Below are 12,923 nucleotides of genomic sequence, written 5' to 3'. Positions count from 1 at the left end.
TGAAGTTTCTCCCAATGATCCTTGCTGCTATTGGACCTAAAAATTGCCTTAGGTTACGCAATTTTACGGAAACATGCTGGTTAAACATGAAATCGCAAAATGGGGCGAAATTCTTGACCTAGAGGATTATGAATATTATTTGTTAATTACCAATACTTCAAATCTCAACTGATGTCCCTGTTTCAAATCCGAGTTTGTCAAACGAGGTCCTTGACCCTAGAAGGAGGAAGTGACTTTCACCCCCAAAATCAAAATATTTGAGTAATTATATTGCATTAGGTGAACCAGGCTAGGTTTGTCAAGAACTACGAAACTACTTATTGCATTTCTGAATCTTGAGAAAATGTTTAACCGTGTGTTGATACGAACTCATTTGGTATGCTCTGCACAACACCTAGTACCAGAGGAACTCGTGCAATCCAAAGTTCGAATTGTAGCATGTATATTAAATCCGTTCCATCTGTCTATCGGCCCTCATCACGCAAGCATCGACACTGCCACACAGGGCATCCAACGTCCAACACCCTATACCCCGCTTTGTGCAAATGATGTTTTCCTTGCGTCTCCTAATAAAGCTAATTTCGACCAACTTCTTCAAAGGTGGCCACCTCCTGAAGCACGATTCGACACTAAATCTGAATAAAAAGGATTTTTCACGGCCAAACCTAATGAAACTGGCATTATAACTGTCAGCGGCAGTGACCTACCTGGTGAAATCGTTATTAAATTGCGTTATCAGCGCAACTTGGATGACGTGACATTCCAAAATTCGCGTTCCCCTTGATTGACGCATCAACGAACGCCTCAAATCCAAAATTTACCCCGGAGTCGTCCACCCAGTTGCTTTTTATGGTTCTGAATGCTGGCTGACTATCAAAGCCAATGAACGATGCCTCGCGGTAATGGTGCGTTGAATCAATGGCATAACACGCCATAATCACATACGAAATGAGGACATCCGCGATGGATATGTCGTTTGCTCCGATCGTGATAAAATTGCGAGACAGACGTCTTCGATAGTATGGAAACGCTGATCAAAACTCACTCAAGTCCATGGAAAATGACTGGATGGAATTTTTAGAGCCTCTTGACTCAATCTAGATCAGACAAATGATGAATAAAAGGGAGCAATCAATAAAGACAAGTCGATCCCGTTTCTTAACAACATATTGATGGGGAACGTAACGAGCAAGTGGGAAATGATTTATTGAACTTATAAATAGCTCTAACCAATCTACTAGAAGCCTCTTTCTCGTGCATTTTCAGTTATTTGGAGTAGTATCAGTTTATGGGCCTCGTTTACTCCAATATCTTGTCGTGCCATAGCGGCTGCTTCGAAATTGCTAGAATCCACCAGCCAACAGAGGGATTGCGCTATTTGGGTGCAAGGCAGTTGCATATGATAAGCGACAACTCGACCCATTAACCAATAAGTGAGTTCCGGCCTACCCTGCTATTGGGAAAGAAAAACGGCCAGATCCGGCTTCTATACAGAACAAGCTCGAGAACCTTGTCCAATCTTCAATGTGCCCAGCACTAGATAAGTCCAACGATTCCCAAAAACAGCTCCGTATATAGGGATTATATATGCGCGAATAACAGCCCTTGCCACCATTAAGTCTACGTCTAGGACGCGTCGGAAATAGCCTTTTATAAAAAGAGATTAACTTAGCAATTGAGGGGCACGACTCAAGCAATCAGCGGAAACCTTGGTCGATCTTACATGACACTAGTAGCGAGGTGAGGACTTAGTTCTTTCTCAAGTCATTAGCCACGCAAGGCATCATCTCCACAGAGTGCTTTTGTAGCCAACAGATGTCGACCTGGAAATCGAACCATAGTGTGCATGAGACCTCAATACTAAGCGCTACATTCAGCTTAAGGTTCATAGTGCCACCCTTGTATAACGCAATCCGTTGCATCATCTTAAGAAAAATCATTTTCGTGCATGCCATGATGAAAGAGATCAACGAGAAAGCGTGACTCTCACTGCTCACAAGAGGCATACTACTGTATGCTGGTACCCGAGAAGCCGTGGAGAGTTACTTGTAGCCATACCTGATTACTGTGAAATATCAATGTGGAGCCATTAGGTTTGGAAGAGCCCAACTCTTCCAGGTGCCACGAAGCCTATGAGATTGAAAAGCTAATGAGGATATCCGCGATCGTTATGGGGTTACACCAATCGTGGAAAAGTTGCGAGAGAGGCGTCTTCGATGATATGGTCACGCAATTCGTGCAAACGAGAATTCACTTGCCAAGATTGGTCTGAACATCGAAGTCGATGGTAAACGACCAAAAAGCAGACCTAAGCAACGGTGGCCCCCCGCTGCGATTGCACCCAGATCAGGCATTCGATAGAGCCAAATGGCGAAGCCGATCACGACGAGCTGACCCCACTTGTGAACGGGACAAAGGCTGAAGAAAAAGAAGTAGTGTAAAATTCGTGCATCTGAAAGGCCCTGCTCAGCGGATACAGTCAACATCACAAGACATTTCTGCTCTGTGCCGAGACTCATTGCCATTGACCTACAAAGAGGGGGAAGTGACATCTCGTACGGATGCTATAAGCTGATACCATCCTCTGCAAGTTAGTCGGGGTATACTGGTGCAAGGTGCGGACGGGGTTGTGTACATTTGAGGTCATACCATAAACAAAGAATACCATTTGGAAGAGCTCTGATGCACTCGGCATTGGTGTGGTGGAAATTACGATGCCCAAGTGTCATCCAAATTTACGAAAGCGTTTTCTCGATATCTGCGAAGAGCGCAACACCACTCTGAACTGAATGCAGCATAAAGGAAGTCAGATCGTGGGTCCGCCCATTGCTCAACAAGTTCCCGTTCTAGGCTCCGGAAATTGGATCAGCCTGATGAAATCCCTGTAAAAGCGATCATTCATCTTGCATGCATCCATGCAGTTGGAGTCACTAATCAAATCAAAGAATGATAAAACTTGTCTGGAATCTTGGGTCGCAAAGAAAACCAGCCAAATGTTCTTCGTCAAAACTGCCAAAAGAAGTTTACGCGTCGTCACCAGAAAAACCAGAGGAGATAGACCTGGCCCAAGTATAACACTGTCATTGTTAAATAATAACAACAATTGATTTTTCGAAAATTCGCAAATTTATTGATAATTTTGTCGTCAATACTCAATGCAAATACCTCAGTAGCAAGTCCAATCTCCTGCATTGTCAATTATGGCCTGGTACCGTCGGAGCATACTTTCCACTAGTTTTTCTGCATATTCTACCGGAAAAGACCTCCAAATTTTCCGAATTTGTCGAGAAAGTTGATCTAAATTACGAGTACATGGCTTGCGTCTGCGAAGCTGCATTTTCATCATCAGCCCAAACATTTTCCATGGGATTTGCATCCGGTGACTGAGATGGCCAATCTAAAGTGACAACTCCGTTTTGCGCCTTCCACTCGCTACACGCTCGACTCCGATGTTTCGGATCGTTGTCCGCTTGAAGGATCCAGCTTTCATTTTTCTTGATATACCATTGCTTAGCAGATGGTAACAAAGCCTTTTGATATATTTTATTCATTTTTTCGGCATTTAAATTCTCGGTAAATAAGAACAAAGTACCGAAACCTTTGTTTGAGAAGCACCCCCAAAACATGGACCTTGACGGGGCGTTTAACAGTCCGTTGAAGCAGTGGAGGTTGCCCAGGCGGGTTTGATGCTCGGAAATGCCCAGAAGGAGGATTCATCAGAAAAAATTACGTTGCTCCAATCGCGGTCCAAGTTTTCCTTCGCCCATTCCACTCGTTTTTCAACGTGTTTTGCACTCAACATTGGTTTTTCCAAAGTACTGCGATATTTCAGTTTATTGGCAAGCAAGTGCTTGCGAATCGTTCCGTAAGATATGTCAACACCTTTTGCTTTCAATTTCACAGCAGCTCCACGTAAAGTCAAAGTTGGATCTTTCGAGAACAATGCGAGAATCTTTTTTTCGTCTTTTTTTGAGACTTTGCTTGCATCAGGAAATCAACGTTACCGACCTTCTTATAGCGATTTATCCACTTGCTAACGAACTGCTTCGACTTTCCCATATATTTCGCAGCAGCAGTTTGCGTTAATTTGGGTCCTTTTTCATGCAAACATAGACAAATTGCCTCAAAGCGAGAGGCGTAAACAGCACTCATTTCGAAAAACCACTCAATTGAAGACTACATTTGACAGAGAGCTGACTTTTTCTAAAAAGCATGAAGGACTGAGGTGCCCTCTATGTCATAGAAAAAGAAACAGGACGCTCAGATTTTTTATCTACGCGTAACAGTGACCACGCTCTTATGTAACAGGCTGTACTCTTGTGGTAGTCTCGACCTTGGTGGGTTCACTGAACTACTTTTATTGCCTGTAATACTTTTGCTTGTATAGCTCTCCTCCTTAGGGTTTTTATGTACTTTCCCTCCTCAACTTATCGTGTAACCCCCTTATAAGAATGAATAAAAAGGAGCAGCGTATCCTTAATATCCAACGTATCGTAAACACAAATGACTTTGCAAATTACTACTCTAAAGTGAATTCAACTGAACTGATTTCCTTTGAATATTCCTCCAGGTGAAAGTGGGTCAGGTAAAACGGAAGCATCGAAAAAAGTTCTGCAATTCATCGCCGCCGCGTCCGGTCATATATCGACCGTGGAAGGAGTTAAGGATAAATTACTACAAAGCAATCCTGTTCTGGAGGCATTCGGCAATGCCAAGACCAATCGAAACGACAATTCATCACGTTTCGGCAAGTATATGGATGTTCAGTTCGGTTTTACGGGCGCTCCGCAGGGTGGTAATATCCTGAATTATCTATTGGAAAAATCACGTGTTATTCATCAAAGTGCCGGCGAACGGAATTTCCACATTTTCTATCAAATGCTGGCCGGCGCTAGTGATGAACTGCTGCGCGATTTACAATTGAAACGGAACCTGGATTGTTACTATTATTTGTCTGATGGGGTAGGCAAGATGAAGGAGGGAATTGGTAGGAGCTGTTTGATGATTTTCACAAATTTCAGGCCAACGGTTGTGTGTCACGCATCAACGATTCCGACAATTTCCGGACTGTGAAGCGTGCAATGAGCATTATTGAACTATCGGATCGAGAGCAAAAGGAAATTTTCGAAATCGTTGCGAGTATCCTGCACATGGGCAATATCGGATTTACTGAAAATGAAGGCGTAGCACAGATTTTGAAACCTGAATCGGTTTCTGCAGTAACAAAGGTAAAGAGTTGAATTTCGTCCTTGTCCAAAGATTTTCTTAAAAATCGTTTCCTTTTAGCTCCTCGGCTGTGATCAAGCACAATTAGAAGCAGCTTTAACCAATCGCACGATAGACGCTCAGGGAGACGTAGTCACTTCTCCACTTAGTCGTGAAATGGCTATTTATGCTAGGGACGCCCTTGCTAAGGCTGTATATGACCGACTTTTCTCGTGGCTCGTAGTTCGAATCAATGAGTCCTTGCAACCGCCCAACAAACTTAGATCTAATGCGGTTATGGGCATTCTGGATATCTACGGATTCGAAATTTTCAAAAAGAATAGCTTTGAACAGTTCTGCATCAATTTCTGCAATGAAAAATTGCAGCAACTTTTCATAGAATTGACCCTGAAGCAGGAACAAGAAGAATATCAACGCGAAGGAATTGAATGGGTCCCGGTCGAATACTTCGACAATAAAGTGATTTGTAACTTGATTGAAGAGAAGTACAAGGGCATCATTTCCATGCTCGATGAAGAGTGTCTTCGACCTGGCGATCCGACTGACATGACATTCCTAGAAAAGATGAATGACCAGCTGGGCTATCATGAACACTACATTTGCCATAGCAAAGCTTCCACTGCCGTTCAAAAGACTATGGGCCGTGACGACTTCCGACTTGTTCACTATGCTGGTGACGTCACTTACAACGTTAATGGTTTCCTGGATAAGAATAATGACTTGCTCTTCCGGGATCTGAAGGAAACTATGTCAATGACAAAGAATAGCATCACTCGGAAATGTTTCCCTGAAGCAGAGTATTTGAATAAGAAGCGTCCAGACACGGCTGTTACGCAGTTCCGCAATTCACTGAATAACTTAATGGATATCTTGATGTGTAAGGAGCCGTCCTATATTCGTTGCATTAAGCCGAATGACATTCAGAGCCCAAACATATTTGATGATAAACTGGTGTCGCATCAAGTCAAGTATCTGGGTCTAATGGAGAACCTTAGAGTGAGGAGAGCTGGCTTTGCTTACAGAAGGTAGTAGTTTATGCTTGTGCCTTGAAAATTTTATCCAATCTTTTATTTTAGAACCTACGACATGTTCCTCCAACGCTACAAATGCCTTAGTAAGAATACATGGCCCCACTTTGATGGTCCAAGCAAGGAAGGCGTTCAGATTTTGGTGAATGAGCTAGGATTCGATCATGATGACTATCGGATGGGTCACACGAAAATCTTCATCAGATTCCCAAAAACTCTCTTCGACACAGAGGATGCCTTCCAAGCAAAGAAACACGATCTGGCTGCGATTATTCAATCCCGTTGGAAGGGTCGTCGTCAAAGACAAATATACTTACAAATGCGAAGCACTGCTATACTAATTCAAGCCTACTGTCGGCGGTACTTGGCCATTCAAAAGGCAAAACGACGACGTCAAGCTGCTCAAACAATTCGCGATTTCATCAAAGGCTTTATTACACGAAACGACCCACCGAACGGTTTGAACGATAAGTTCATTGCCAATTCGAAGAGGATGTGGCTCATTAGATTATCGAAAAATTTGCCTACCAGTGTTTTGGATAATAAATGGGTTAACCCTCCTAGTCATTGCTCAGAAGCGTCACGGTTGCTACAAGCAATGCATAAACGACATTTGGCACGACTATACCGAAAGAATTTGAGTCAAGAGAAGAAGCGACAATTCGAACTTAAAGTTATGGCGGAGAAAGCATTCAAAGGTGGGTAGATTTATTTTATCTCAGCTATCTCGTTAACATATTGCTCCAACTCCCTCTCTAACAGGAAAGAAAAAGAGCTATGGGGACAGTATTGGACCGTGGTTCACGGACGAGAGGATTCCCAAGGAACATATGACACAAGTGAACAATTTCGTTACCACATCATTTGGCCAGGAAAAACTGAAATATTGCACACCATGCATCAAATACGATCGACACGGCTATAAGCCACGCGATCGGTTTGTCCTACTCGGCGAGAAACATTTCTACATGTTGGATGCCAAAACATATAAACAAAAACACAAACTGCCATTGGATAAAATCGACTTTTGCGTTACCAATCACGATGATAATTTGCTTTTAGTCCGCATTCCACCTGAGCTGAAAAAGGACAAAGGCGACTTGATCCTGGAGCTTCCGCATTTAATCGAGTTCTGCATATATGTTTTGGATACAACGAAGAATGGTCAAATAATGACGATTGTGGATACAGAATCGTAAGTCTTAATATTTTGTGATATTCATTTTACTTTGCTTCACTCCAGGCAAATCAGCAACAGATAAGATTTTCTCTCTGCGGCAAGCGATGAAAAAACTGTTGGAATATGGACATCAGTTGCACCACCGACTTTAAAGCCGCCTATGATAGCATGGCCAGGGTAAAACTGTACACGGCCATGAGGGAATTCGGTATCCCGACGAAATTGATAAAACTGACTAGGCTGAGCCTGACCAATGTGCGAGGCCAGATAAAACCAGCAGGATCACTCTCAAGGCCATTTGACATCAACAACGGTCTACGACAAGGGGATGCCCTATCATGCGTGTCCTCTTTAACCTGGCCCTCCAGAAAGTGATCCGTGACGCTGAGGTAAATGCAAGAGATACCATCCTCTTCAAGTCCACCCAACTACTGGCCTATGGTGACAATATCGACATCATGGGAAGAACCACCCGAGACGTACAAACTGCCTTCATCCAGATCGAGGAGGCGGCGATTGGCGCAAGATCTTGGGCTGCACATCAATAAAGGCAAGACAAAATATATAGTGGCAACGTCAGCACCGAAAAGCAACCAACCAACAACATCAAACCGCACTGGTCAAACGGGAAGAATAAAGATAGGAGAATACAACTTTGAGACCGTTGATCCTAGGGTCGAAAATCACAACACTACGATGATGAAATTCGCGTACGGTTGTTGTCAGCCAACAGAGCCTATTTCAGCTTACAAAAACTGTTCCACTCGAAACGTCTCACCATAGGGTCAAAGCTCTTACTGTACAAGACAATGATCTTGCCAGTCCTCATGTATTCCTCAGAGACCTGGGTTCTTAGCAAGAAAAATTGCGAACTTTTGGCCACGTTCGAGAGAAGAATCCTCCGAAGCATTTTGGGTCCCCTACATGAGGATGGACGATTCCGTAGCCTGCCTAACGACGAAATCTTTGAGCGATGCCATGACCGTCAGGTTGTGGATAAAATCCGGCTCAATAGGTAACGGTGGGCGGGTGACTTAATCCGTATGGATGAGGATGTTCCAGCCCGGAAAGTCTATAAGGGCAATATCTATGGTAGAAAAAGAAGGCGAGGCAGACCCTGCCTAAGATGGAGCGATGGCGTAGGCCAGGACGCCAGACAGCTTTTAGGGATATCGAATTGGTAGACTTCGGCGCAAAACCGGGATGTCTGGAGTTTCTTATTAAGGCAGGCCTAGACCGAATACCGGTTGTTGCGCCCTTGATGATGGTGATTTTATTTTGCTGGAATATTGACTCTTTAAATTCTAGAAAAACTAGGCCCATAATCTTAAATTAAACAGCATCTTTTGAGTTGTTCCGTTCAATCTAAAACAATGTTTTACTTCCAGACTGCAACACAATTTAGTCAATGGTAAGCCGGGTACCATCGACATCCAAATAGGAAACGCACCAAGTATCACGAGGGCGAAGAGCGGGCATTTGCTAGTCGTAAGGACACTCTACCAACATTCACTATCAAATGCGTACTCTCTAATCGAATGTTCCCATTTCAGATTGCTGGCCAGTAGGTACATAACTACCACCATGTTATCAACCGGCACACCAAATGTACGAGTACATTTCCATTTTTCATCTAAATCATCGATAAAATCCCCCCAAAAAATGTGTTATTAAAGTGACCATCGATAATGAAATTGACTAAGGTGCCTCCTGTGTATACTATGTTTATATTTTTCAAAGAAACGAAGGACGATTTTTTTTTTATAAGTGTGACTTAATGTAACAACGAATGAGAGATCAGTTGAAAATAATTCTCTAGTTTATAAACGATGAAATGATTTTAAGAACTTGTTATAAAAGTGAACGAAAGTATTTGCATAAAATTTGAAGAAAATGAAACGATAAATATAGAGTATTTATAAAATAAATAATATATATTTGTATTTTTACACATTTACGGTAGCGAACAAGTGCCTGTGCCATTGTACAATGTTTTGAATTCAAACGGACACTTTTGATAAGAATTATTGAAGTTACAATGAAAAATGTACCAAGACCAGATAAGAAGAGCAAATATATATATAAGCGTTTTGAATATTTCTGACAGATTTTGAATTTTATTTTACCTCATGAATCCCAAACAACCATTTCCCCACAAAGACCGACACCCTCCTCCCAAAACCAAACTCTTCCTCTGAACCAACATCAACTCTGAATAGCGCTGTTTACCAAATTTACACAAGTTTACGGCTCATGAAAATCTTGAAAGCATGTATTGCTTCATTATTCAACGAAAACATTGAATAATGAAGGCGTTGGTCCACTTTTTTCTAAAAAGATTTTACGATGAGAGTTGGGCTCATCAATTGCATCACTTTGGCACCAACACGGTCACCAAGGCTGTCAACCAACCAAACCCCTAACAAAAAAATTTTTAATTTTGAGTAATTTGACCGTTGTCGCCTCAAAACAAAAACCCCCTGTCTGCTTGCCTCGAATCGCGTCAACACACCTCTTGTTCCTTCCTCTTTTTTCCCTGCCAAGAACAAAACTCAGCAAGGCAACGACAAATTTCCCTTCTTTGGCCAAAACTTGACGACTCAAATTTGAAATTTCAAATTTCCCTTCCCTGGCTAAGGCTTGATGACTCAAATTTGAAATTTCAAATTTAAATATCCAGACCTCGAAAGCGGCAAATTATATCGACGTAGCGGATCATTATCTGCCGGGCGCTTGTGTTATGCGTCCGCTACTTCTCGTAGAGTTGGAAAGCTTCGATTCTCCAAGTTCAACTCCGATCGCTTACAAGATATCTTAGATAGTCCATGGGAAATATTGATGAGACGGCTTTACCGGCCACGTTCCAAAGCAACTACCCTGGTTGACTGTGAAATTGGGGAAGCGGTTCGAGGAACATAAAGGCCTAGACGCTCTGCTCATTTCGGCGTTTAGCTCATTTAAGTGGAGTAAAACCACCGGGCTTGACGGTCTCTCTCCGGGACTGTTCCTTGCAACAGCTGCAGTTTCTGGAAGGCTCCTGCTTCTGCTTACCCGGGAGTTTTGGAAATACGAGATCTCTCGCAGTGAAATGAGAAAGGGGATGATCGTTAAAAAGCCGAAAAATGCCCCTCGTTTTGAGCGTTACCTTTGGAGGGGTATTTATATGTTACAATTGGAGGTATATTTACATGCTTGCTGCTATCTCAAAAGTAATAGATGAAATGATCAAAGAACACCTCGAAACCTTGATTGACATAGATAACACTCTACTTTCTGTTCTGAACCCTGTGCTGACCATATAAACGCCCTATGGACAATTTTAGAACAATGTCTGTAGTGGCTTTACCTGCCCTTCATTTATTTCGAGAAAACTTTTAACAACGGAACCAGGTATGTAGTACATACAACCACTTCGATTATACTAATGATATCTACTTGCTAAGTGCCTTGATCGCTGCTTGGCTATCGGTGAGAATAGCTATGTTCTGCCCCCTGTTGTTCCTTTGCAGATTAAAGGCGGCACATTTGTCTATGGCGTAAATTTCCGCCTGGAATATGCTAGTGTACCTGCCCATTGCCTCAAAGTACATTTTCCTTGGACCAATGACACCGGCACCCTCTCCCTCTGCTGTGAGGGATCCGTCAGTGTACCAAGTAATCAGTTGCTGGTTTAAGCCGTATGTCGCAGCCACGCTTTCCCAGTTTGCTTTGTTACTCCAACGTGTTTCAAACTTCTTATCAAAGTGAAACCTCGTTGTCATGTTGTCCCTCGGTATCAGTAATTCGGGATACCGCCTAGAAAGGATATCAATCTTTCTTCGATTTAGGCAGCTCCCCGCCTCACTCATACTACTGGCCATCCTGAATATTGATCTTCTTACCTGCATCTGTATGTGCAGATGGAGAGGGGTTAATCCCAGAAGGACCTCCAGGGATGCCGTTGGGCATGTCCTCATTGCCCCACTGATACACACGCAAGCCAGCCTTTGGAGCTTATGTAATTCCCTGACTTGTGTGCTGAGTTGGGTTCTTTCTGCCCAGATTACCGCTCCATAGGTAATCATTGGCCTTACTATTGCCGTATATATCCAAAGTAGTATCTTCGGGCTGCAACCCCATTTTTTTCCTGCTATGGATCTGCAAGTCATCAGAGCCCTCGTGGCTTTTCGACAAGTGTTTCCGACATGTGTCTTCCAGAGTAATTTATGATCTAGCGTGATTCCCAAATATTTGACCTCTGTTTCTCGTTTCACCTCCATATCATGTAATGTTATGGCTTTCAGGTGATCCAGCTTACGCCTCCTAGTGAATGGTACTATGGTGGTTTTGGTTGGGTTGATCCGCAGTCCCACCTTCCTGCACCAAGCGCTAGTAACCCTTAATCCAGTTTGGATTCTATCACATAGGGTATCTTCATATTTGCCCCTACAGATTAGAACAATGTCGTCCCCGTAGCCCTGGACTTGTATTCCAGTATTAGTTAACACGTCCAGGAGTTCATCCACTACCATACTCCACATGAGCGGCGATAGTACTCCACCCTGTGGACAGCCTTGAGTGGTGTTCATGATAATAGAATTTGTACCTGTTTGTACCTTTATTTATCTGCTTTCTAGCATTTTGCCCATCCAGAGTGCCAGGGTGTTTCCCACTCCTTTGCGGCTCAGGGCATCCTGTATCTCTGTGTACGATGTGTTGTCGAATGCTCCTTCGATATCCAAAAACGTGTGCAATTTCATTTGTTTCTATAGCGTCCCGTAGTACCTCTGTCAGCTGATACAGAGCAGTTTCAGTTGACCTTCCTGCTCGGTAAGCGTGTTGACAGTGACGTAGGGGATTACGCTTTAGAACGTTAGTTCTAATATAGTTGTCTATGACCTTCTCCACCGTTTTGAGTACGAACGATGTTAGGCAGATTGGTCTAAAAGATTTAGGGTGAAAAGGATCCTTTTTACCGGGAAATGAGTTCTGAGAAGCAAGTGTACCCTGTCCTCCTCATTCTCGGTGAATGTCCCATCTTCCTTTTTCAAGCAGACAGAGGATATTCCCCCGTCTTTGGCTACAGCCTGGTTGCTTCTGTGATCTGTTCAATCCCTTCACAGAATTCCCTAAAGCTGTTCCGTTTCGCTTCCCTGATCGCGTTGATATACGCAGTCGGTGCATTTTTATACCTCCGCCAGTCTCCGGTTCGTTTTGCCCGGTTAAAGAGTTTCCGTACCTCCGTTCTCATTCTGGCTAAGTTCCTGTTCCACCATGGTACATCCCTTGATGACTTGACTGTCACCAACAAAATCAAGGTTCTTATCTAACGGGTCATGGCACTTCAGTATAGACAGCCGCGGACCCTTAGGCACTCGCAAATCCTCCAGTGCCCCTTCATTTAGGGACCGCGTTTACCTGTGGTCGTCCTAGTAACGTTACTTTTCTTCAACCACACTTGTCACGACTCAACCTGCCGGTGGGTCATCGTTGTCAAAGTGTCAATTTGA

At 43.2% G+C, this 12,923-nt stretch overlaps 1 protein-coding gene across 2 annotated transcripts in view; it reads left to right on the top strand.

Annotated features, from left to right (window-relative positions):
• The window catches only part of LOC119647851 (unconventional myosin IC), a 72,794-nt gene extending 63,254 nt beyond the window's left edge, over positions 1–9,540 (top strand). For both annotated transcript variants that reach the window (XM_038049119.1, XM_038049118.1), the window contains exons 5-11: positions 4,571–4,962; positions 5,022–5,228; positions 5,287–6,251; positions 6,303–6,952; positions 7,017–7,449; positions 8,823–8,922; positions 8,988–9,540. In XM_038049119.1, the coding sequence (XP_037905047.1) occupies positions 4,571–4,962; positions 5,022–5,228; positions 5,287–6,251; positions 6,303–6,952; positions 7,017–7,449; positions 8,823–8,922; positions 8,988–9,002 (2,762 nt within the window). In that variant the 3' untranslated portion in view covers positions 9,003–9,540. The remainder of the gene's footprint in view (positions 1–4,570; positions 4,963–5,021; positions 5,229–5,286; positions 6,252–6,302; positions 6,953–7,016; positions 7,450–8,822; positions 8,923–8,987) is intronic.
• Positions 9,541–12,923: the final 3,383 nt, after the last annotated feature.

The sequence above is a fragment of the Hermetia illucens genome, chromosome 2 (assembly GCF_905115235.1).
Source record: "Hermetia illucens chromosome 2, iHerIll2.2.curated.20191125, whole genome shotgun sequence".
Lineage (NCBI taxonomy): Eukaryota > Metazoa > Arthropoda > Insecta > Diptera > Stratiomyidae > Hermetia > Hermetia illucens.
Note: the sequence above shows the minus strand (reverse complement) of the source record. Positions and strands in the feature narration are given on the sequence as shown.